This window comes from Megalobrama amblycephala, linkage group LG8, assembly GCF_018812025.1.
Source record: "Megalobrama amblycephala isolate DHTTF-2021 linkage group LG8, ASM1881202v1, whole genome shotgun sequence".
Lineage (NCBI taxonomy): Eukaryota > Metazoa > Chordata > Actinopteri > Cypriniformes > Xenocyprididae > Megalobrama > Megalobrama amblycephala.
The window spans coordinates 29,120,957-29,144,529 of NC_063051.1; the positions used below are offsets into that span (position 1 = coordinate 29,120,957).

Here is a 23,573-nt window from a genome sequence, read left to right on the forward strand (position 1 = left end):
AACCCTTTAAAATTTTGTCAAACTTTCTCACTCGTTTTAACAACTAACCTCTGCCACTCCCACACAGACACGCATCAAAGTAGCCGAAGCAACTTTTCTCTTAAGGATATGAAGACGCACACGGGCGAGTGATGTATCACGTATGTACGTTATTTCTCACAAAAACCATCTCGACACGTCTAATAAATAAACACTTATAATAGGCATTGAATCAGAGTGAGACAAAACACTAAGTATTGGTTATGTATTTATGATGAATTTTGTTTCTTTTGAACAAACAAAAGTTTCATAGTGTACATTTAAGTTTTTAAAAAGGATGAAAATGTAATAAATAAATAAACAACCAAATTTAGTAGCCAGCTGATGTCTAACCCCACAGACCTAAAAAAAAATAAATAAATAAATAAAAAAATTCTAGCACTTACGACAAAAAAGTGACTACAATAGTCTTTAACCTGACTGCTAGTGTACAATGTACCTGAGATGTTTAATTTAAAAAAAGAAAAGAACTTGTGTACAAGACAGTGCTTGTATTATTCTGCTCTTCCTTAAAGGGATCATTCACCTAAAAATGAGAATTTCCATTCAATGGAAGTCATTAATAACTTAAGTAATGTTGGTAACCAAACAGTTTAATTAATTAACCTTTATTTAACCAGGTAAGTTCAATTAAGAATCAGTTCTCATTTACAATGAACTTCAAATATCTTTTGTTTTCCACAATAGAAAGTAAGAACATGAGATGGAGTAAATTATGACAGAAATTTCAGATTTTGGGTGAACTATCCCTTTAACAAGAAACATTTTAAATATAAACCATTCTGTTAGAGGACATTAATAAAATGAATGTTTTAGTAATTATGTAGCTAAAGGATTCCAGCTTCACTGTATTTGTTCTGTCACTGCATTGTATTTTTAAAATGCATGTAATCATATTGGAAGCCCTAATGTGCCATAAAACCTGTTCAAACTACCATTCTTTCAAGTATACTGATATGAAAGATATATTGCAAATAAAGTCTGAGTTTCATCATCTTTTAGTTGCCACCTAGATACAGTGACTCAATGTCCATGTCATAGTCTTTCCTGGGAGGCTCCTCTGGGCTGGAGAACTCATCTCCAAGCATCCTCCACCACGGGAGACGCATGCTCTGCATCAAGGCATTGTGGGATTGACGGGCGCGTGTGGCCACAGGGCAGGAACGGCTCAGGAACAGACTTGCATCCTCCACTCTGGCATCCTTCAGGGACGGCGCATCTAAAATCAAAAACAAATGGGTGGTTTTAGGGGGCGTTTACACGACACCGTTTTAACTAAAAATGGAAAACTTTTTATGCCTTTTGGCCATTCAAGTTTTTGAAAACAATACCGTTATTGTCTTCATGTAAATTACAAAAATGTTTCTTTACAAAGTGACATCGCCAACTACTGGCCTGGCAGCATAATACAGCATTTTTAGTCGTTTTCATGGATCTGTGTGAATGGAGATCGTTTCAAAATTGTTCAGTTTTTAGTACATCATCGTCGTGTAAACGTACCTTTAGATCAGTGGTACTCAATCTTTCTGACTCCAAGGATCCCCAAATGAACAATACATTTCCAGTTGTTTATTATTTAGTGAATACATTTTTTTTAGACACAATTTCTACCTGATAATTTGTTTTTAGCTAGTAAAATGTATATTCATTATAAAAATATAAAAGATGTCTAGAAATCCAACTTTTAAAATTAGGCTTCCTCATATCTCCAGGTTTTTCAAGACAAGTTTTTTTTTATGAGTAAATAAAAAAAAAATTGCCATGATGTCTAGTTGTTTTGACTTAATTTAATGCTTGTTTTGTCTTATTTTAAATCATTTAAACAGAGATTGTATATTCTAGGGAGATGGGAGCGTAAAGTATTACTTTACTAAAATTATTATTACTAAAGTGTAACGGCTAACTTAATCACGTGCGGCACCTCTCAGCCTATCTTGTAATGGCCTCTGGTCTCCTTTCCTGCGTCCCGCCAGTACCGCCCATGTGTACCGCCACAGCCGGAGCGTTAGCATTAGCCATTACGCTTTTTTGGCTAAAGGTTGCAGGCTTGCCTTCTGGGGGCTTTGATTTAAAGTCATCTTGAGGCCCCTGCCCCCTGGTGAAAAAGCGTTCCACACAAGTCCTGAAAAGTGAAGCCAAAGTGTCTTGCCCCAGGTGGCTGGATGCAGTATAGGTCATAAAACCTCTCCATGTAATGTAATTGGACGTGCGACAAACTAAACAGTAAAATTACAGATCAAATATTTTTTTCCAAAGATGGTTTCTGTCATTTTAGGCAGTTTTTATAATGCTGATGTTAGTTAAAGTATTCATTCTTTTAAAAAGTGTGTTTTTAGTTAGTTATTTGATGCTATAAAAACGCGGGTTTTGACATCATGATTGACAGCTGAGGTTGACAGCTTCTCTGAGCGAAGTAGTCACTATAGCACCAACAGACTTTTTTTTTCTGGATCTTCGGGAAGAGACTTGAGCTTTAATTTTAATTTCTACATTTCCAGAACTGTTTGTTTCACACCGACACGATGAGTTGCCCTGCAGTATTAACCGATTTTGCGGGAGTGTGGGTGGGACCTTGATATCGCGGCTCCACTTCGCGCTCACTACCGCGCAGACTTGGGCTCCAAGTTCACTATGCGCAGACTCAAGATGTCAGCGCCATTTTGACACACTGGCGGCTTCACGTACTACAGTGGAAGAGAGTGAAGGTGCATCGTCCATCTTTTTTTGCGGCTGTCAGGGCAAAAACAAAAGCTGCTACTTTCCGTATGTTTTTCCATTATCTCCGGACACATTCATGTGTAAATTGCGCAAGCTTATTTTGTTCATTATATCGAAAGATCTGAAAAAAAAACCTAACATAGACCATCTCCTCGAAGACATCAGGACAGAAGTGGTTGAAAGTAGACAAAAGAGACTGATTTAAATACCAGGTGGAAACGGGTATGTTTCTCCCTCATCCACTTATGAACCGATCGACCAAATGCATCTTAAAGGTGCAAAAGAGGATCTTTTCATCGACTGAGAAACCAAAGACTGTTAGTGAGTTTTTGAAATGAGTGCACGCGTAAGAACAACCCCCCTCCTTCACAGCTCATTTCAAGGGAACGCCTCCCAAAACTCGTGCACGAGTATTGGAACACAAGTGATTACCACCGGCATTCGCTGTGTCGTGTTAGTGGATTCATTATGTCGGACTCACCGCAGGTAACTCATAATCTGCAGTTGTTACTCCTGTCTCCTGACAAAAACATTGCATGCAGCGCCTGTGGAGTGTGGAAAGTTACTGGAGAGCACAGCCGCGCTCGTCTCTCACAAGGAACGTCACGGCAGTGATTGACAAGCCAGAGGGCCAATCGTTTACGCGATCATCTGATGTTTTTAAGGCCCTACCTCGTACACAGATGATGTATATTAATATTATTCCTTTCAGTGCACCTAATAAATAGTCTTTTATCAGTTAGTAAAGACAGTTTCAAGTAATATTGCAAAAATGTATAAAACAAAACATCCTCTTTAGCACCTTTAATACCAGGTGAAAACAGGGCCTTACACCCCTAACTCTATGCAAGTGCACAAACATAGCCACATCTGCAATCAGGTTTGCGTAGCTAGAAGCGTTCACACTCATATACAGTATGTTTCGGGCATTATGCTTTGCAGACTTAATGATGTTATACTTCATTTCAGCAGATCAGCCTTAGATTTAGGTACGTACTTAATAAAAGCTCCACGTCTGTGTTGATCTGCACAAGTAGAGCCTGTCTGTGCTGCTCCTGTGCCCGATCAGATGCTCTGCTGATCAGATGCTGGTGGAGGAGACTCTGGGCTCTCTGGTGGAGCTCCACACTGTCCTCTGCTGACATCACAGATGACTGCACAACAGAAAAACCATCATTGATAAGATGAATAATTTAAATTGAAAATTGATACAAGCTGTGTGTCTTTAATTCATTATTTAACTCCCAAAGACATTAAGCAACAAAAGAACACAACAAGATTTAATTTCTTCATGGTGACTCACAGGATGTAGAGAGATGTGTTCCTGTATCTGTTGCCTGAGCTCTGTTCTTCTACTGTCAGTCAGTCCTTTGGGTCCTTTCAATGACGTGAGAATATTCCTTTGTGCTTTACGACGTTTTAAAAACTGCAGAATCTGATAAAAAGAACATTGGCACATAGACGATCAAGATTATCAGGGGAAAACAACTCAACCACTTATGTATTAATGTATATAATGTATTAAAGGGTTAGTTCACCCAAAAATGAAAATTCTGTCATTTATTACTTACCCTCATGCCGTTCCACACCCGTAAGACCTTCGTTCATCTTCAGAACACAATAAGATATTTGATTAATCTGATGGCTCTGTGAGGCCTCCATAGGAAGCAATGACATTTTCTCTCTCAAGATCCATTAATGTACTAAAAACATATTTAAATCAGTTCATGTGAGTACAGTGGTTCAATATTAATATTATAAAGCGAAGAGAATATTTTTGGAGCATCAAAAAAAACAAAATAATGACTTATTTAGTGATGGCTGATTTCAAAACACTGCTTCAGGAAGCATCAGAGCACAAATGAATGAGTATCAAATCTGCTGTTCGGAGCGACAAAATCACGTGATTTCAGCCGTTCGCAGTTTGACACGCGATCTGAATCATGATTCGATACACTGATTAATTTGTGCTCCGATGCTTCATGAAGCAGTGTTTTGAAATCGGCCATCACTAAATAAGTCGTTACTTTGTTTTTTTTTTGATGCTCCAAAAATATTCTCGTCGCTTTATAATATTAATATTCAACCACTGTACTCACATGAACTTGATTTAAATATGTTTTTAGTACCTTTATGGATCTTGAGAGAGGAAATGTCATTGCTCCCTATGGAGGCCTCACGGAGCCATCGGATTTCAACTAAAATATCTTAATTTGTGTTCCAAGATTAACGAAGGTCTTACGGGTGTGGAACGACATGAGGGTAAGTAATAAATATCAGAATTTATTTTTGGGTGAACTAACCCTTTAATACACACTACTGTTCAAAAGTTAGGGGTCAGTAAGATGTTTTTGTGTTTTTGAAAGAAGTCTCTTATGCTCACCAAGGCTGCAATTATTTGATCAAAAATACAGTAATATTGTGAAATATCATTACAATTTAAAATAACTTTTCTATTTTAATATATTTTAAAATGTAATTTACTCCTGTGATGGCAAAGCTGAATTTTCATCATCAATACTCCAGTCTTCAGTGTCACATGATCCTTCAGAAATTATTCTAATATGCTGATTTGCTGCTCAAGAAGCATTCCTTTTTATTATCAATGTTAAAAACAGTTGTGCTGCTTAATCTTTTTGGGGAAACTGATATACATCTTAAGGATTCTTTGATGAATAGAAAGTTCAAAAAGAGTTCAAAATCTTTTAGAACATTATAAATGTCTTTACTTTCATTTTTGATCAATTTAATGCATCCTTGCTGAATAAAAGTAATAATTACTGACTCAAAACTTTTGAACGGTAGTATATATGATAAATGACAAGTGGCTGAGATCATTTTAAGATTATTTTCATATATGTAGAGTTGTCTTATAGTTAACTAAAACCATAAAAAACATTTTTGTGCCAAAATAATTAAAACTAAAACTAAAATAAATAATAAAAACTATTTAGATATGTATAGATTGTCAAAACTTTAAATTGAAATAAGAATGGAAATTATAAAAAAAAAAAAAAAAAAATACTAATAAAAACTATGATAGTATCTCCATGATACTAAAATAAGGCCTTGTTTCCACCAAAGCTTTTTTTCCCCGAGGCTAGCGTATTTTTCCAATTGTATTCAATGGGAGTGCCACGTTTTTAAAATGCCATTATCTGAACAAATACCACATCGACCAACCGCCACATCCTGCTTGTACAACGGCAACAAGCGTAATAACATAACAAAATAATTTAAAACAAGAGTCAGAGCAATTGTATCAACATTGTTGTATAGAAACAATACAGAAACAAACTACATGTGAAATGAGATACTGTAACATATTCGATATCATAGCAAGCAAAGTGTCTCAACTGGAAAAAAAAAACAAAAAAACACTGCACTGCCAAAGCGCTCTCAACACACACAGCTAAGCATTTTCAGCAGAGCACCTGATGTTTTCATCTGGGTAAAAGCACTTTGGTGGACACACGGCCTAACACTGACAGAGTCTGAACTTATTACACCATAAAACATGTGCAAGTCTTTTAGTCGGTGTATCTGTCCACTCACAGCTCTCTGTAGAGTGACAGCTGCTCTGTGCCGTCTGAGAATGTATCTGTGCTGCTGGAAGTTGCGTCTCTCTCTGTGTCCTCTCCACACTCTCTGAATCAGCACAGCTGCCTTGTTCTCCAGCTCCCCCAGGTATTTCTCCACCTGGGCTGAGAGAGGTGGATATTCATAGCAATTAAAATTCCTTTCATGTGGTCCTTTTAACTGAAACGGTGAGCTAAGGCAGGACATTTCAAAGGACATATTCATATTTATGAAAAGTCTATAGGCTTTTGTTTACGTCACACGCAGCCATGAACTACAAGGTAAATATTATAAACAATTTTTGTTCATTTTTACAAACTGAGGGAATAAAAACAATGTTTTCTGTTTATTGACAGATTGATTACACGCACACACAACCTTAAGACTCAATACACATAATTGTTATTTTAGAATTATTTATATACTATTATAGTATTATTTAATATATATTTTGAATTAGCTTTTGTTTATATATTTTCAGATTTTATTTTAATTTTAGTAATTTTGTTAAATGCGTTTGTCATTTTTATTAGATTTAATTAAATGTTACTATTTAGGTTTCATTTATTTTCATTTCAATTTCAGTTAGTTGCCAGGGCAGCATTTCTAATATTTGTTTAGTTTAAAATTTTCATCTAATATTTATATTTTATTTTAGCTTTATAACCAAGGTCTGTCAAAATACTCTATTCTGATTGGCTGAAATGTACGGAAGAGGATTAGGGCCAAGCAATAATAAAAAAATAAAACCATCTCGAGATTAAAGTTGTTAAATTTCAAGAAAAAAGTTGAGATAAAATGTTGAGAATAAACTCGTTAAATTACGAGAAAAAAGTTGTTAAATTACGAGAACAAATTCGTTAAATTACGAATTTGTTCTCATAATTTAATGACGTTTTTCTCGTAATTTAATGACTTTATTTTCATAATTTAATGAGTTTATTCTCAACATTTTATCTCAACTTTTTTCTCGAAATTTAATGACATTTTTCTCATAATTTAACAAATTTGTTCTCGTAATTTAACGACTTTATTCTCAACATTTTATCTCGATTTTTTTCTCGAAATTGAATGAGTTTTTTCTCGTAATTTAACGAGTTTATACTCAACATTTTATCTCGAAATGTAACATTTTTTTTCTCATAATTTAACGAGTTTATTCTCAACATTTTATCTCAATTTTTTTCTCGAAATTTAATGAGTTTTTTTCTCGTAATTTAACGAGTTTATTCTCAACATTTTATCTTGACTTTTTTCTCGAAATTTAACGTTTTTTTTCTCATAATTTAACGAGTTTATTCTCAACATTTTATCTCGATTTTTTTCTCGAAATTTAATGAGTTTTTTTCTCATAATTTAACGAGTTTATTCTCAACATTTTATCTTGACTTTTTTCTCGAAATTTAACGTTTTTTTTCTCATAATTTAACGAGTTTATTCTCAACGTTTTATCTCGATTTTTTTTCTCAAAATTTAATGAGTTTTTTTCTCATAATTTAACGAGTTTATTCTCAACATTTTATCTCGACTTTTTTCTCGAAATTTAATGAGTTTTTTTCTCGTAATTTAACGAGTTTATTCTCAACATTTTATCTTGACTTTTTTCTCGAAATTTAACGTTTTTTTCTCATAATTTAACGAGTTTATTCTCAACGTTTTATCTCGATTTTTTTTTCTCGAAATTTAATGAGTTTTTTTCTCATAATTTAACGAGTTTATTCTCAACACTTTATCTCGACTTTTTTCTCGAAATTTAATGAGTTTTTTTCTCGTAATTTAACGAGTTTATTCTCAACGTTTTATCTCGATTTTTTTTCTCGAAATTTAATGAGTTTTTTTCTCATAATTTAACGAGTTTATTCTCAACATTTTATCTCGACTTTTTTCTCGAAATTTAACAAGTTTTTTCTCGTAATTTAACGAGTTTATTCTCAACATTTTATCTCGTCTTTTTTCTCGAAATTGAACGGGTTTTTTCTCAACATTTTATCTCGACTTTTTTCTCGTAATTTAAGGAGTTTATTCTCAACATTTTATCTCGACTTTTTTCTCGAAATTTAACAAGTTTTTTCTCGTAATTTAACGAGTTTATTCTCAACATTTTATCTCGTTTTTTTTCTCGTAATTTAACGAGTTTATTCTCAACATTTTATCTCGTTTTTTTTCTCGTAATTTAACGAGTTTATTCTCAACATTTTATCTCGACTTTTTTCTCGAAATTTAACGGGTTTTTTCTAGTAATTTAATGAGTTTATTCTCAACATTTTATCTCGACTTTTTTCTCGAAATTTAACAAGTTTTTTCTCGAAATTTAACAACTTTAATCTCGAGATGGTTTTATTTTTTTATTATTGCTTGGCCCTAATCCTCTTCCATAGAAATGTGTGCGCTCAAACCATGTAATGCACAGGTAGTTCCAGTGAGTTTAATCACTGTTCTTTATTATTGCGCTGCCACACACACACACACACACACACACACACACACACACACACACACAGAAACATTCAGGAGCACAGAAATTTCTTATGATTGCTGCCCTGTGACTTTTATTAATAATTTAGCTTTGCTAATAATTTGCTACATTATATTACCCTACTCAGCAACAAGGTGTTTTTGAAGAGTATCCCTTACTTATTTTAATTAACAAAAATATTTTTAGCAGTTTGGTTTAGTTTTTAGTTAACAATAATAAACCTGATACACACAATATTTACCACACTCATTTCAGTTTTACTCATTGATAAGGTTTCATTTTGTGTTGTTACCAGCTGGTAGCATCTCCATCAGATGAAGCTGGTGTTGGCGGAACTGTCTCATGGCTCTCTGTCTTCGCAGACACATTTGATGACGTAATTCCTCTTCTGCTCGCTGACTTTCAGTGTGTTCCTGTTGCTGTCTGCGCTTTTCCCTAACACACAAAAATAAATCTATTCACCATAGTGTCACTAAACTCTAATTTCCTTTAAGCAATGTCAAATTTTACACCGAGTGCAAATAGCCCACCTTGTTGGCAGAGGCTATTTACACTAACTCCACCCACCAATGTCTGGATGAGCCAGAATATTACAAGTAAAGCTTCTGACAAGAATGAGTTTGAATCTGCCTTTTTCTAAACTCATTCCTCTGCTGTTTCCCATTGCATATCAGCACAAAGAGGTGATTATAAAAAAAAAAAAATGAAGAAAAAATCTGAAAAGCGGAAATAAAATGCCTAATGAGTATTTAATAGTGGAAATAAAGTGCTTATCGGGTATTTAATAGGCCTGTAACTGAGACTGGATGTGGTGTCCTCGCGTTGATCGGATGGGTCAGCACATCGACCGTGATGCTTGCAGCTCATATTACCACGCTCAAAACCTCTCTTCCTGAACCTTCAAGGACACCTGTACTGTTCAGCAGGTTAGGTGTAGGAGTGGGCTACAATACATTGTGATAAATTGTATCTGCCACTGTTTGCAGTTTAAGTATAAATAGCATCTAACAACTGTTTACACTTAGTGCAAAGAAAACTGCTATTTTCACTTTTACCGCTATATGCACTTAGTGCAAATAGCCTTTTCCTTTTCTTTAATGCATAGTTGCTGTGTTCAGCTCCTTTATTCAGAGGGACTTCACTGTGTCATTTCCTTACCTGAAGCTGCGCTGTAATGTGCTGACCGCTCTTGGGAGTTTCCTCAGTCTTTTTCTGGTCTGATGGGCTCTCCAGACTGCCTGGATAATACAAGCTGCTCTCACACACTCCTCAGATGTCTCCTTAATATAATGCAGAGTAAAGAAATACATCATGAATATGAGAAAAAAACTTCCTCTACAGTTCATCAATAAATATGATGCAAAATTCATGAATCCTCATGGTCTCGATCAATGACGTTGTCATTTCTCCAGCAAAGAGGTTAGACAATTAAAATAGAGATCGATAGACAGAAGTATTAAAGGGTTAGTTCACCCAAAAATTACAATTCTGTCATAATTACTCACCCTCATGTCGTTCCAAAGCGGTAAGACTTTCATTCATCTTCAGAAAACACAAATGAAGAACGTTTTGATGAAATCTGAGAGCTTTCTGTCCCTCCATAGAAATCTACGCAACTACCACTTTGACGCTTTAAAAAGTTCATAAAGATCTTAAAATTAATCCATATGAATTGAGCGGTTAAGTCCAAATTTTCTGAAGAGACTCGATCGCTTTATATAATGAACAGATTTAATCTCTCAGATTCTAGATCTCTTCAGAAAATTTGAACTAAACCGCTCAATACATATAGATTGACGTTTACAAAAGTTCATAAAGAGATCGTAAAACTAAAGTGGTACAGAAAGCTTTAAAGGGATAGTTCACCCAAAAATGAAAATTTGATGTTTATCTGCTTACCCCCAGAGCATCCAAGATGTAGGTGACTTTGTTTCCTCAGTAGAACACAAATGATGATTTTTAACTGCAACCGCTGCCATCTGTCAGTGATATAATGCAAGTCAGCGGGAACTTGGACTATAAGAGTAAATAAAACACGACAGACAAATCCAAATGAAACCCTGCGGCTCGTGACGACACATTGATGTCCTAAGACACGAAACGATCGGTTTGTGCGAGAAACCGAACAGTATTTATATCACGTTCATTCATCACTCGATTCGTTTGGTCTGATCGCGCTCTAACAGCGGCAGTGATGTCTAGCTCTCATTGAAGTATATGCGCGAGACATCACTGCCGCTGTCAGAGCGCGATCAGACCAAACGAATCGAGTGATGAATGCCGTTGGACATAGTGGTGTATTAGAGGTAAAAAATGATATAAATACTGTTCGGTTTCTCGCACAAACCGATCGTTTCTTGTCTTAGGACATCAATGTGTCGTCACGAGCTGCAGGGTTTAATTTGGACTTGTCTAAGCAAGTTTTATTTACTCTTATTGTAGAAGTTCCCATCCACTAGCATTATTTGACTGACAGACGGCAGCAGTTGCAGTTAAAAATCATCATTTGTGTTCCACTGAAGAAACAAAGACACCTACATCTTGGATGCTCTGGGGGTAAGCAGATAAACATCAAATTTTCATTTTTGGGTGAACTATCCCTTTAAGATTTCATCAAAAAGATCTTCATTTGTGTTTTGAAAATGAACTTAAGTCTTACGGGTTTGGAAAGACCTGAGGGTGAGTAATTATTGACAGAAATTTCATATTTGGGTGAACTAACCTTCTAAAGGTACAGTAACAAAAACAGCCAGTTTAAAAGGTCAGAGAAATGGCATAAAATGATCACGTAAAACTATGAGCTTTGATGCAAGACACCTTTAAGTCAGCATGAAACGGACGTTTTTCTTCCATATTGTGACGTATATCTGAGTGAAATGGCTTTTTGAACAAGAAAAAACACCAGTAAACGCCATCAGAGAAGAGAAGAAATGTTGTTGCAAGAGGAAGGGGAAGTTATTTTGATTAAAGATTACGAGATACATGAATTAAAAAAAAATAATACTGATGTACATGGATAAATCATTTATAATAAATACTGCAATATGCCATAAAAAAATGGAATTATTAATTTTGTTTTCATGGTGACTAACATTATAGTTGGACTTCTAGGAAAAAATAAAATGCTACCAAATGTAAAAGATGTCTACATTAAGGCATTTAGCAGATGCTTTGAGCTGGTGGCTGCTGACCTTAGCGTCTCTCCATGGGACGTCTGACTGCAGGCGATCAATAAGCTGATCCAGAGCAGAGTCAAAGCCTTTACCATGCCAGTCTTTCATGACCAAATCAGCCAAACCTGCAGGACCAAACATTGGAAACACACTCAGGGACTAAAGGGCTGTGTTTCCCAAAATCATCGTAAGCCTAAGCTGATCATAGAGACCATTGGTCGCAATTGTTCAACGATCAACTTACGCTTATTCAGGAAACGCAGCCCTGTTCATTATAAGCATGCGATGCAGTTCTGTTGTCTGCTGCTTTAAATGCTTGAGCACTTTACAGCAGGATGAATTGTGATTGGCTGTTTTTATCATTCATCAGCTAGAAAAAAAAAAAAAAGTTCTGAAAGTGATTCCAAATATATTGTTTCAGTGTGCCGTTATAGAGTGTAACAGTGCCTGCCCACTTTTTCTCCAGAAGTTTTTTTTTTTTCGTTCATTTCTCCCTTTTGGATTTAAAGGTGCTCTACAATTAAAAATTGAATTTACCTTGGCATAGTTAAATAACAAGAGTTCAGTACATGGAAATGACATATAGTGAGTCTCAAACTCCATTGTTTCCTCCTTCTTATATAAATCTTATTTGTTTAAAAGACCTCCGAAGAACAGGCATTAACATTCATAAACACAACTTCATTCTTTATAAATCTCTCCAACAGTGTAGCATTAGCCCGTTAGCTATGGAGCATAGCCTCAAACTCATTCAGAATCAAATGTAAACGTCCAAATAAATACAATACTCACATAATCCGATGTATGCATGCACCATGCATGACGAACACTTTGTAAAGATCCATTTTGAGGCTTATATTAGCTGTGTGAACTTTGTTTATGAATGATAGGGTCGAGAGCTCTGGAGGGGGCGGAGAGCACGAGCAATTAAAGGGGCCGCAGCCTGAATCGGCGCATTTCTAATTATGCCCCAAAATAGGCAGTTAAAAAAATTTATTAAAAAAATCTATGGGGTATTTTGAGCTGAAACTTCACAGACACATTCATGGGACACCTTAGACTTATATTACATCTTGTAAAAAAACGCTCGATGGCACCTTTAAATAAAGTATTTGTTAAAGCGTTCAAGCCATGAATCAAGCCTAACTGAATTAAAAATGATGGAAAATATAAAATATAAAAAATATAAAACTACTAATTTAAAAATGTTGACTATATACAGTACAGTCCAAAAGTTTGGAACCACTTAGATTTTTTATGTTTTTAAAAGAAGTTTCGTCTGCTCACCAAGGCTACATTTATTTAATTAAAAATACAGTAAAAAACAGTAATATTGTGAAATATTATTACAATTTAAAATAACTGTGTACTATTTAAATATATTTGACAAAGTAATTTATTCCTGTGATGCAAAGCTGAATTTTCAGCATCATTACTCCAGTCTTCAGTGTCACATGATCCTTCAGAAATCATTCTAATATGCTGATCTGCTGCTCAAGAAACATTTATGATTATTTTCAATGTTGAAAACAGTTGTGTACTTTTTTTTTCAGGATTCCTTGATGAATAGAAAGTTCAAAAGAACAGCATTTATCTGAAATACAAAGCTTCTGTAGCATTATACACTACCGTTCAAAAGTTTGGGGTCAGTAAGAATTTTTATTTTTTTGAAAATAAATTAAAGAAATGAATACTTTTATTCAGCAAGGATGCATTAAATCAATCAAAAGTGTAACATTTGTAACATTTATAATGTTACAAAATATTAGATAAAAACACTGTTCTTTTGAACTTTCTATTCATCAAATAATCCTGAAAAAAAATATTGTACACAAATATTTTGTACAATTGTACACATTAAATGTTTATTGAGCAGCAGATCAGCATATTAGAATGATTTCTGAAGGATCATGTGACACTGAAGACTGGAGTAATTGATGCTGAAAATTCAGCTTTGCCATCACAGGAATAAATTACTTTGTGAAATATATTCAAATAGAAAACAGTTATTTTAAATTGTAATAATATTTCACAATATTACTGTTTCTTTACTGTATTTTTAATTAAATAAATGTAGCCTTGGTGAGCAGACGAAACTTCTTTTAAAAACATTAAAAATCTTAGTGGTTCCAAACTTTTGGACTGTACTGTATATATAAAATGTGGTTTGAAATCGCTGGATTTTCTTATTTCACAAACTACCTTGTATCCAATCATGTCAACGTGTGGGGCAGGCTTTAGCATGTTATTAACCATGCTGCGAAGCAGGGGAGTCTCAAGAGAAGCCAGGTTATCACAGACACTTTATTACCTGTTTGATAACGTAGTCAAGCAAAAGGCTAATCATATTAATTACATATTAATTAATTACTAGTGTCAGAGTGATACACAAAACACATTACCATTCTGATGTATTAATTCACTCTTCCACTTCTTCTGAATCAGTTTCTGGTTCAAACATATATGGCTGAATTAAACCAGTTTCCGTGCCATTGTGCATTATTTACAACAGTAAAGTTGACCGAGTGGATCTCTGAGCTGGTGTGAATGAGTGGAGGCAGGGCTAATTTGCATCCGCGTAGATTAAATGAAGCAAGGATGTAGAGTAACATTCAAGCAATTTTAAGGCATGAATAAATGTTTTTCACAAGAAAAAAAAAATTAAATATGTAATTTTGGTTATCAAAGATGAGTTTTAAGGGATACAATTATTGACTACAGGGGGACTTTATGTATTTTGAGAGTGTAGGGAGACTGACTCTACTAAAGAGCTCTTTCAGCATGTTTTGCTTATTTTAAAAATAAGTTGAAATAATCATGCCATCGGCTTCAACAGAAGCAAATATCATCGGTTAACAACCTTGTAGCTCACAGTAGGTCTGTTTTTAAAGGTTATAAGTTATCATAAAAAAAAAAAATATCAAGAAATAAATGAGTGTTTTTACTTCTGGAACCTGACTGTTGCACTCCATTATTATAGTTGTGGTATGGACTCTGCTATTCTTTTAAATCTAGAATGACTTTTTTTAAACTATATCTTTATTGTTATTAGTTATCGTCCTTGATGTGAACAGGCTTTAAAGCTTGATGATGTTCTGAGATCTGAGTGCGACTGTACCTTTGTATCGTCTGTGAATGAGCTGACGGGTTGAGCTGCTGTGGTCCATAATCAGAACAAGGGTCTTTACAGCTGCTCTGCCAATCACAGGATTTGAGCTACTGGACATTTTATACACAATATCATCCATGATGTCAGTCAGAGCCCTGCTTCCCATCTCAGCCACTACAGCACTTCAGAAAAACAAGGGAAAAGATTTACCAAAGTGTGAAGCAGTCATGTGGATAAAGACTGTATTATGGATCAAGTAGCCTTCTGTTGTACCCGTTTGCCCTGAAGATATTGTTCCACATGGTGACAGTAACAATGGAGATGTCATCGTCTTCACAGATCTGGACACTCTCATAATGTTTAGATTTCAATACTGAGAAGAGAAAGCAACAGTTTCATTTCAGTTCAAGCTTAAATAAAATCATCTCTAAACATCTTGTGATGGTCACAGCCCACTAAACTTATAGAAGAAGCTGTTTACCATGATGAATGAGATGTCTGTGAGCCCTGAGGATCCAGCCAATGGAATCAAAGACTTTTCTAAACAAACGAATCAGCTCATTACGTGCCTTGTCCTGTTGCAGAGAGAAATGAAATGATCTGGTTGCTATATATGCAGTCTCTACCAATTCAAATAAAAGCCAGAGGTGATAGAACTAGTTAGAAAGGGTTCATTCTGCATTTATAACCAGCTGACTATACATTAAATAAACCCAAACCCTGTTACTTGAAGTTCTCTATGTCAGATGTCTGTGTGACACACACGCGACTCGTGTGCACAGAAAGATGTGCGCAAGTATCACGTTCTCTTTTGCTCTTGAACAAACAGTAACACACAGAATTATGCCAAAATGGCCATTTTGTTGAGTATCCCCATAAGAGCAGTCTTAAATGATTTAAATAATGTCTTAAATTAACTTAAAGAGTTGTGAGAAAATTATATATTTGGCAGCAGCAGGTTTTAAAGGCACAGCAGCCTAATAAACCAGTTACTGTAATTTCTGTCATTAAAGGGTTAGTTCACCCAAAAATGAAAATTCTGTCATTTATTACTTACCCTCATGCCGTTCCACACCCGTAAGACCTTCGTTAATCTTCAGAACACAAATTAAGATATTTTAGTTGAAATCCGATGGCTCCGTGAGGCCTCTATAGGGAACAATGGACACTTCCTCTCTCAAGATCCATAAAAGGTATAAATATAGGTTTAAATCAGTTCATGTCAGTACAGTGGTTCAATATTAATATTATAAAGCAACGAGAATATTTTTGGAGCGCCAAAAACAAAAACAAAATAATGACTTATTTAGTGATGGCCGATTTCAAAACACTGCTTAATGAAGCATCGGAGCATAAATGAATCAGTGTGTCGAATCATGATTCAGATCGCGTGTCAAACTGCTAACGGCTGAAATCACGTGACTTTGGTGCTCTGAACAGCAGATTCGACACACTGATTCATTTATGCTCCGATGCTTCCTGAAGCAGTGTTTTGAAATCGGCCATCACTTTTTTTTTGGCGCTCCAAAAATATTCTCGTTGCTTTATAATATTAATATTAAACCACTGTACTCACATGAACTGATTTAAATATGTTTTTAGTAGAGCCCGACCAATATTATCGGCCGATATGAGCTAATTGCATTTAAATCGGCATCGGCGTTTATAACGGCCGATGAAACATGAGAAACAGAGTCTCATGCTTCACTCATGTTATGAGTGTTGCATAGTTTGCCCACCAGAGGGAGCTCTGCACCTCCCCAGTTGACAACAGCGCCAGAAATCCACTACAGAAGAAAGCTATCAGCCGAGCCACGGAGACTTGGGTAAAGTTGGTTTTATATTCGCACATTAGTATTCAATAGCCTTGTTAATCACACTACATTGGACATTAAGTGGACATTCACAAGTAAATATGCCATTAAATCAACACTTGCCTATTTTGATCGACTGTGAAAAATGTTGTAAGTTGACAATCGTTGGTTGTCAATATCATGTCGCTGCTTAAAATTCGCAAACATTAATTTATTGCACATTTATTGGAAAGTCTGAATTTATCAGAAGTCCGAATGTGTGAATATAAAACCAACTTTACCCAAGTGCCACGGAGATGTATTCTTTTGACGGTGAGTCTGTCGTTCGTCATGTGAAATGATTGTAGATTTAGTCCATACACTATATAAAACAGTGTGGTAGTTCTAGCTAACGGTCCTATCATTATCACTTCTAAATATTCTGTAACATCACTTACAGCCGCTAATGCATTGCTATATTAGATTAGCCACAAAGCTAATACCATGTTTATCAGTGGAAGAGCGCGAACGTTAATAAGAGGTCAAACTATAACGTTAGCGTTTAACTTATTCTAAATATATCTGCAGTGTTTCCCATTTAACTTATTTTAATTTTATTTTCAATTCATTGACATGGTTTTGTGGAATATTGAATTTGTTTGGTATAGCTCTTTTACTTTAACTTTAGTATTATAATTTATTTACAGTACACACACAGACTGTTAAAACCAGCGTCAACTGGAAGTAAGTAAAACTGTTAAATGTTTAAAACCAGACTGTTTTTTGATCATTAAAAAATATATACTTTTGATGTGCAATTGTTTAGTCATTGAGACTGTAATCTAAGGCTTTTTTTTAACATAATCCCTTCTGGAAAATGGTTTATACAGCCCACATACATAGAACAGGCAGATATTTTGTTATTGAATGTGTAAGTGTAGTTTATAGAAAATGGGTCTAATATCCAGTTTATTTTCAAAATCAAAATATCGGCTTATAAATCGGCTCTTTTCGAGTTAATATCGGCATTGGCCCCCAAAAATCCATATCGGTCGGGCTCTAGTTTTTAGTACCTTTATGGATCTTGAGAGAGGAAATGTCATTGCTCCCTATGGACGCCTCACAGAGCCATCGGATTTCAACTAAAATATCTTAATTTGTGTTCTGAAGATTAACGAAGGTCTTACGGGTGTGGAATGGCATGAGGGTAAGTAATAAATGACAGAATTTTCATTTTTGGATGAACTAACCCTTTAATGTTAATCAAAGAACAAAGATAACAGAGAAAATTGTAGCTTTAATAAAGATTAATCTATATTTCATTTATAACTTAGGCAGAGACGATTGTACAGTGTTTGATAACTTTATTCAGTTTCTGTATGTGTTAGACAGGTAGGAAGGCCACAGGTAAATATGATATTTATTATAATGGGGTTATGTGAAGATTGTTTTAAGTTCACTTAAATTAAAAGTTATTTTTTAAAGACTAATAAATGTTGAAATTGATAGCCTTTAGTTATACTGTAATGTTGAATATCTTTTAATGTTTTTTTGTTTTGTTTAAAAAAAATCAATTTCAATTTCATATTAAAATATAAAAATATTAAAAACTCCAATGTTTTTAATTACGATTAATTACAGAAAAAATGTGCGATTAATTATTAGTTAATTTTTTAATCGATTAACAGCACTAATTTGAATCTATTTTCTATTTATTTTAATCTTTTCATTGTTGTTTTTATTCATTTTAATATTATTATTTATTTATTTATTACATTTTTTACACTGTTTTCTTTAAATATTTCCACAGACCCCTTGTGTGCTCTGTGTGATTCAGGAAACTGTAATATCTTACCCGCAAAGCTCTGTTCATTAGACGGTCTGCAAGAAAAAGAAGACTTTCCACCACTGATGGCAGAAATTCATGACTGAACACTTCCATGTGTCTGAAATCACCCAGACCCACACAGCATGTGCTGGACGGACAAAAACATGCATTAAAACTCCACGAGACTGCGAATAAAAGCATTATTCACTGTGTATTTAAAAGCAACTTGAATTTGAGTACCTGAGGAGGTCTGCCATCTGTGTCAGGACTGCATAGCCCCCTTGAATCTTGACTGGACTGAATCTCAGTGAAGATGAGCAGTACTGCAGCACACCATGAGAGTAGAGACTCTGTTTACACGCCTCCAGATCCCTCTGATCTCCTAAAGACTTTCTGCCTAGAAGATCTGTTCAAGTGAAAGCTGTTTAAGCTCATTCATACATGGTTGTGTTCTAGGATAGATGGCATGTAACATTTTTATAGTAAGTGTAGAATTATTATACATGCCGATTTATGAGCTCACATTTACTGAAAGGTAATGCTGCTATCGTAAATACTAGTTTCTTAGGTTAAAGATTGGACATGAACGCCCTCTCAAGTCAAAATCTGAATGCAAAGAGTTCGCAATCACGACTTCAGAAGTGGGAAATATAGCACGTGAAGGCAGCGTTATATTTGGTAATTTTTAAAGAGTATTTGTCACTCCGCATGGCTATTTGGTTGAGCTGCAAAAAACTAAACGGTGACGATTTATACCGTTAAATAAACGAAATTCTACAATGACAAACGTAAGAAAGGACAGGACTTTACCTTTTAATGCTGAAAGCACGTCGTTAAACTTGTTTTCAGATTTTTCTCTGGTGATTGCGACCAGATTCTTTAGTTCTGGGTTTATTTCGTCTCCTGATTGAACCATTGCACTCATCGTCTCAGAAAAAAACGTTATAGATTTTACATATAAGGACGATGAAAGCGCATGTCGAATAATGGTTGTTTGAAGATAACATTTACATGATTTTCAGCACAGGAAAAGCGACTCAACTAACAAGAGCCTGTTTGGTTTCTACGGCAACCTTACGTCATCTCCCTGCGACCGTCTGTCTTCTTTTTTTTTTTTTTTTTGAACTGAACTGAACGTTCAAAATTACTTGACATTTCAGATATTTTTTACATTTTGTAAGTATAAATTAAAAACACAGCAATAATTTAAATAAAAAGAAACAAAAAAATATATACGTATATAATACTCAATAATACTTACAATTAAAGGTCATCACAAACGTTACATTTATTGGCTTTTCGTTTTGTTTTGTTTTTAACTTTACAGACTCTAAATAAACTTTAAAGGCTCCCTTTTACCGGTATTCTGCTTTGCCTGTCATTGGTTATTCAATTATTATCAACTAAATTGCAATTGTAAATACATAGTTGTTTTAGTATTTTATATTAATGACATTTAAAAATAATATACATATTAATAAGAAGTCACTTATACATTCTGTAAAAGTTAATGATTTTTTGCTATAACAACTAAATGAGCAGATAAGGGAGGGTGGACTTTTCCCCATCCTGTATATCTATCTATGATGCCAGATGACATCTGTCTGTCGTTGTTTCCTTGAAAACAGCGCCTCCAACTGGGTGAGTCGAGGATGGTCTAGTTTTGGTTGTAAAACTGCTGCTTGTGTGCAGGCCTCACGATATCCGAAATGTTGTTGTCGGTTACTGTAAAACATATACAGATTAAAATATGACTGTAAATGGCCCTTCTCCAAATCATATTTTAATTTTTGAGCTGGACCTTTCAAAGCTTCAAATGGAGGAGAGAATACCAAGACAAAAGACACATCTTCAGACTGATATATTTGGCTACACAGGTGCCATACTGGAGGATATTCTTCCGTTTCTAAATAATAAAGCAATACAAATATTATTTAAATTTTCAGTAAATCAAGGACATACTACGAGGAAAGTCTGATACTTTATTATACAGAGTTGCATTACATTGCTTGCGCTTTTAACTTGTAGACAAATCATTCTGACATATTCTGCATCGAACCTTCTGAAAAAGTCGCCTACACTTAATTGCATGTTATTTACAATGTATTATATTATATTTGATGTATTTTAAAAGTTTATTATAGTTTACATTTATATTAAATGCAATTATAGTTGAACTTAGGAGTGCTTTATTGCCCCACTTAACTAGGATTTAGAATTCAGTCATGAATGAAAAAAAGGAAATATTTTCTGAAATTGATTGTTTATTTTTTACTCAGTAAACATAGCAGTCATGTGGTGAAAATACTGAGGAAATCTCTCCGCTTTTGCACCCAAAAGATTTTCAACAAAAAGCAGTCAAAATACATACATTGTATGTATTATACAGTATATAGGCCTATATAAAAGTTTGGAAACGCCCTAGAAAAGAGGGGTTTTGGACAATATTGGCATGAATCCTTTTTAATTTGTGATAATTTTGCACTGATAAGGGACAACACAAACTACGAAAACATATTTTATTACATGAACAGTTTATACATAGAAAAAACTTAAATTTTCGATTCATCAAAATATCCACCATTAGCAGCTATCTGACCTAAACTGGGTTCTGATTGGTTCATTGTATTCTAAACTTAATTGGCAAACAATTGTTGAAGTTATTAAGGTTTGCTGACCCAAAAAATCTTTTACAAACCTGGGCCAAGTTTAAACCAGTAACCAGGCATCACAGCTGGCAAAGGGGCATGTCTGACTTTGACATGTATATATTGCCATTATTATGTAATCAAAATGAAAATTATTATTGCTGGTCTTCAATGATAATGTCAAGTTACTTTAATGTATTTGGACCAAAAAATGATAAGGATTTATGCTGATATCGTCCAAAACCACACTTTGCCAGGGGTGTTTCATTTACAGCATGTATTAATCTTTGTTAATGATAATTTCAACATTTACTAATACATTATTAAAGTCTTGTTAACATTAGTTAATGCACTGTGAACTAACATTAACAAACAATGAACAACTGTATTTTCATTAACGTTAACGAAGATTAGTAAATACAGTAACAAATGTATTGCTCATGGTTAGTTCATGTTATATATGAATATAATATATGTTATATCATGTTATATATATATATATTATATATAACCTATATACAGGTCCTTCTCAAAAAATTAGCATATTGTGATAAAGTTCATTATTTTCCATAATGTAATGATAAAAATTAAACTTTCATATATATTTAGATTCATTGCACACCAACTGAAATATTTCAGGTCTTTTATTGTTTTAATACTGATGATTTTGGCATACAGCTCATGAAAACCCAAAATTCCTATCTCAAAAAATTAGCATATTTCATCCGACCAATAAAAGAAAAGTGTTTTTAATACAAAAAAAGTCAACCTTCAAATAATTATGTTCAGTTATGCACTCAATACTTGGTCGGGAATCCTTTTGCAGAAATGACTGCTTCAGTGCGGCGTGGCATGGAGGCAATCAGCCTGTGGCACTGCTGAGGTGTTATGGAGGCCCAGGATGCTTCGATAGCGGCCTTAAGCTCATCCAGAGTGTTGGGTCTTGCGTCTCTCAACTTTCTCTTCACAATATCCCACAGATTCTCTATGGGGTTCAGGTCAGGAGAGTTGGCAGGCCAATTGAGCACAGTAATACCATGGTCAGTAAACCATTTACCAGTGGTTTTGGCACTGTGAGCAGATGCCAGGTCGTGCTGAAAAAACGAAATCTTCATCTCCATAAAGCTTTTCAGCAGATGGAAGCATGAAGTGCTCCAAAATCTCCTGATAGCTAGCTGCATTGACCCTGCCCTTGATAAAACACAGTGGACCAACACCAGCAGCTGACATGGCACCCCAGACCATCACTGACTGTGGGTACTTGACACTGGACTTCAGGCATTTTGGCATTTCCTTCTCCCCAGTCTTCCTCCAGACTCTGGCACCTTGATTTCCGAATGACATGCAAAATTTGCTTTCATCCGAAAAAAGTACTTTGGACCACTGAGCAACAGTCCAGTGCTGCTTCTCTGTAGCCCAGGTCAGGCACTTCTGCCGCTGTTTCTGGTTCAAAAGTGGCTTGACCTGGGGAATGCGGCACCTGGCCACCTGTCTGACTCAGTCCACTGCTTCCGCAGGTCCCCCAAGGTCTGGAATCGGTCCTTCTCCACAATCTTCCTCAGGGTCTGGTCACCTCTTCTCGTTGTGCAGCGTTTTTTGCCACACTTTTCCCTTCCCACAGACTTCCCACTGAGGTGCCTTGATACAGCACTCTGGGAACAGCCTATTCGTTCAGAAATTTCTTTCTCTCGCTTGAGGGTGTCAATGATGGCCTTCTGATCGGCAGTCTTACCCATGATTGCGGTTTTGAGTAATGAACCAGGCTGGGAGTTTTTTAAAAGCCTCAGGAATCTTTTGCAGGTGTTTAGAGTTAATTAGTTGATTCAGATGATTAGGTTAATAGCTCGTTTAGAGAACCTTTTCATGATATGCTAATTTTTTGAGATAGGAATTTTGGGTTTTCATGAGCTGTATGCCAAAATCATCAGTATTAAAACAATAAAAGACCTGAAATATTTCAGTTGGTGTGCAATGAATCTAAAATATATGAAAGTTTAATTTTTATCATTACATTATGGAAAATAATGAACTTTATCACAATATGCTAATTTTTTGAGAAGGACCTGTATATATTAGTAAATATTAATATATAGCCTATATACTATATTATATAGGCCTACTATTCTAATATATATATAACAATGCTTCAAAACACTGCTTCAGGAAGCATCGGAGCACAAATAAAGGAGTGTATCGAATCATCTGTTCGG

At 34.9% G+C, this 23,573-nt stretch overlaps 1 protein-coding gene and 1 long non-coding RNA gene across 2 annotated transcripts; one reads left to right on the plus strand and one right to left on the minus strand.

Annotated features, from left to right (window-relative positions):
* Positions 1-425: 425 nt before the first annotated feature.
* On the minus strand, positions 426-19,807 carry iqcb1 (IQ motif containing B1). Its single transcript, XM_048200440.1, has 13 exons — positions 19,526-19,807; positions 18,956-19,121; positions 18,743-18,863; positions 15,576-15,669; positions 15,368-15,467; positions 15,104-15,276; positions 12,004-12,110; positions 9,971-10,092; positions 9,105-9,247; positions 6,313-6,461; positions 4,061-4,192; positions 3,755-3,911; positions 426-1,258 (listed from the first exon to the last, which is right to left on the minus strand). Exons 1-13 carry the CDS (start codon positions 19,638-19,640, stop codon positions 1,038-1,040), a joined length of 1,800 nt encoding a protein of 599 aa, XP_048056397.1. The 5' UTR covers positions 19,641-19,807; the 3' UTR covers positions 426-1,037.
* Positions 18,057-19,676, plus strand: LOC125274234. The gene is made up of 2 exons (XR_007186210.1): positions 18,057-18,094; positions 18,698-19,676. It is a non-coding gene; the product is annotated as an uncharacterized LOC125274234 (long non-coding RNA).
* Positions 19,808-23,573: the final 3,766 nt, after the last annotated feature.

Excerpts from the sequence above, each read along its gene's own strand:
- iqcb1 (XM_048200440.1), bottom strand. The coding sequence starts at position 19,640 with ATGAGTGCAATGGTTCAATCAGGAGACGAAATAAACCCAGAACTAAAG. Across the intron at positions 18,864-18,955 it reads CAGATGGCAGACCTCCTCAG|CACATGCTGTGTGGGTCTGG; the intron begins GTACTCAAATTC and ends TTGTCCGTCCAG. Across the intron at positions 9,248-9,970 it reads ACATTACAGCGCAGCTTCAG|GGAAAAGCGCAGACAGCAAC; the intron begins GTAAGGAAATGA and ends TTTGTGTGTTAG.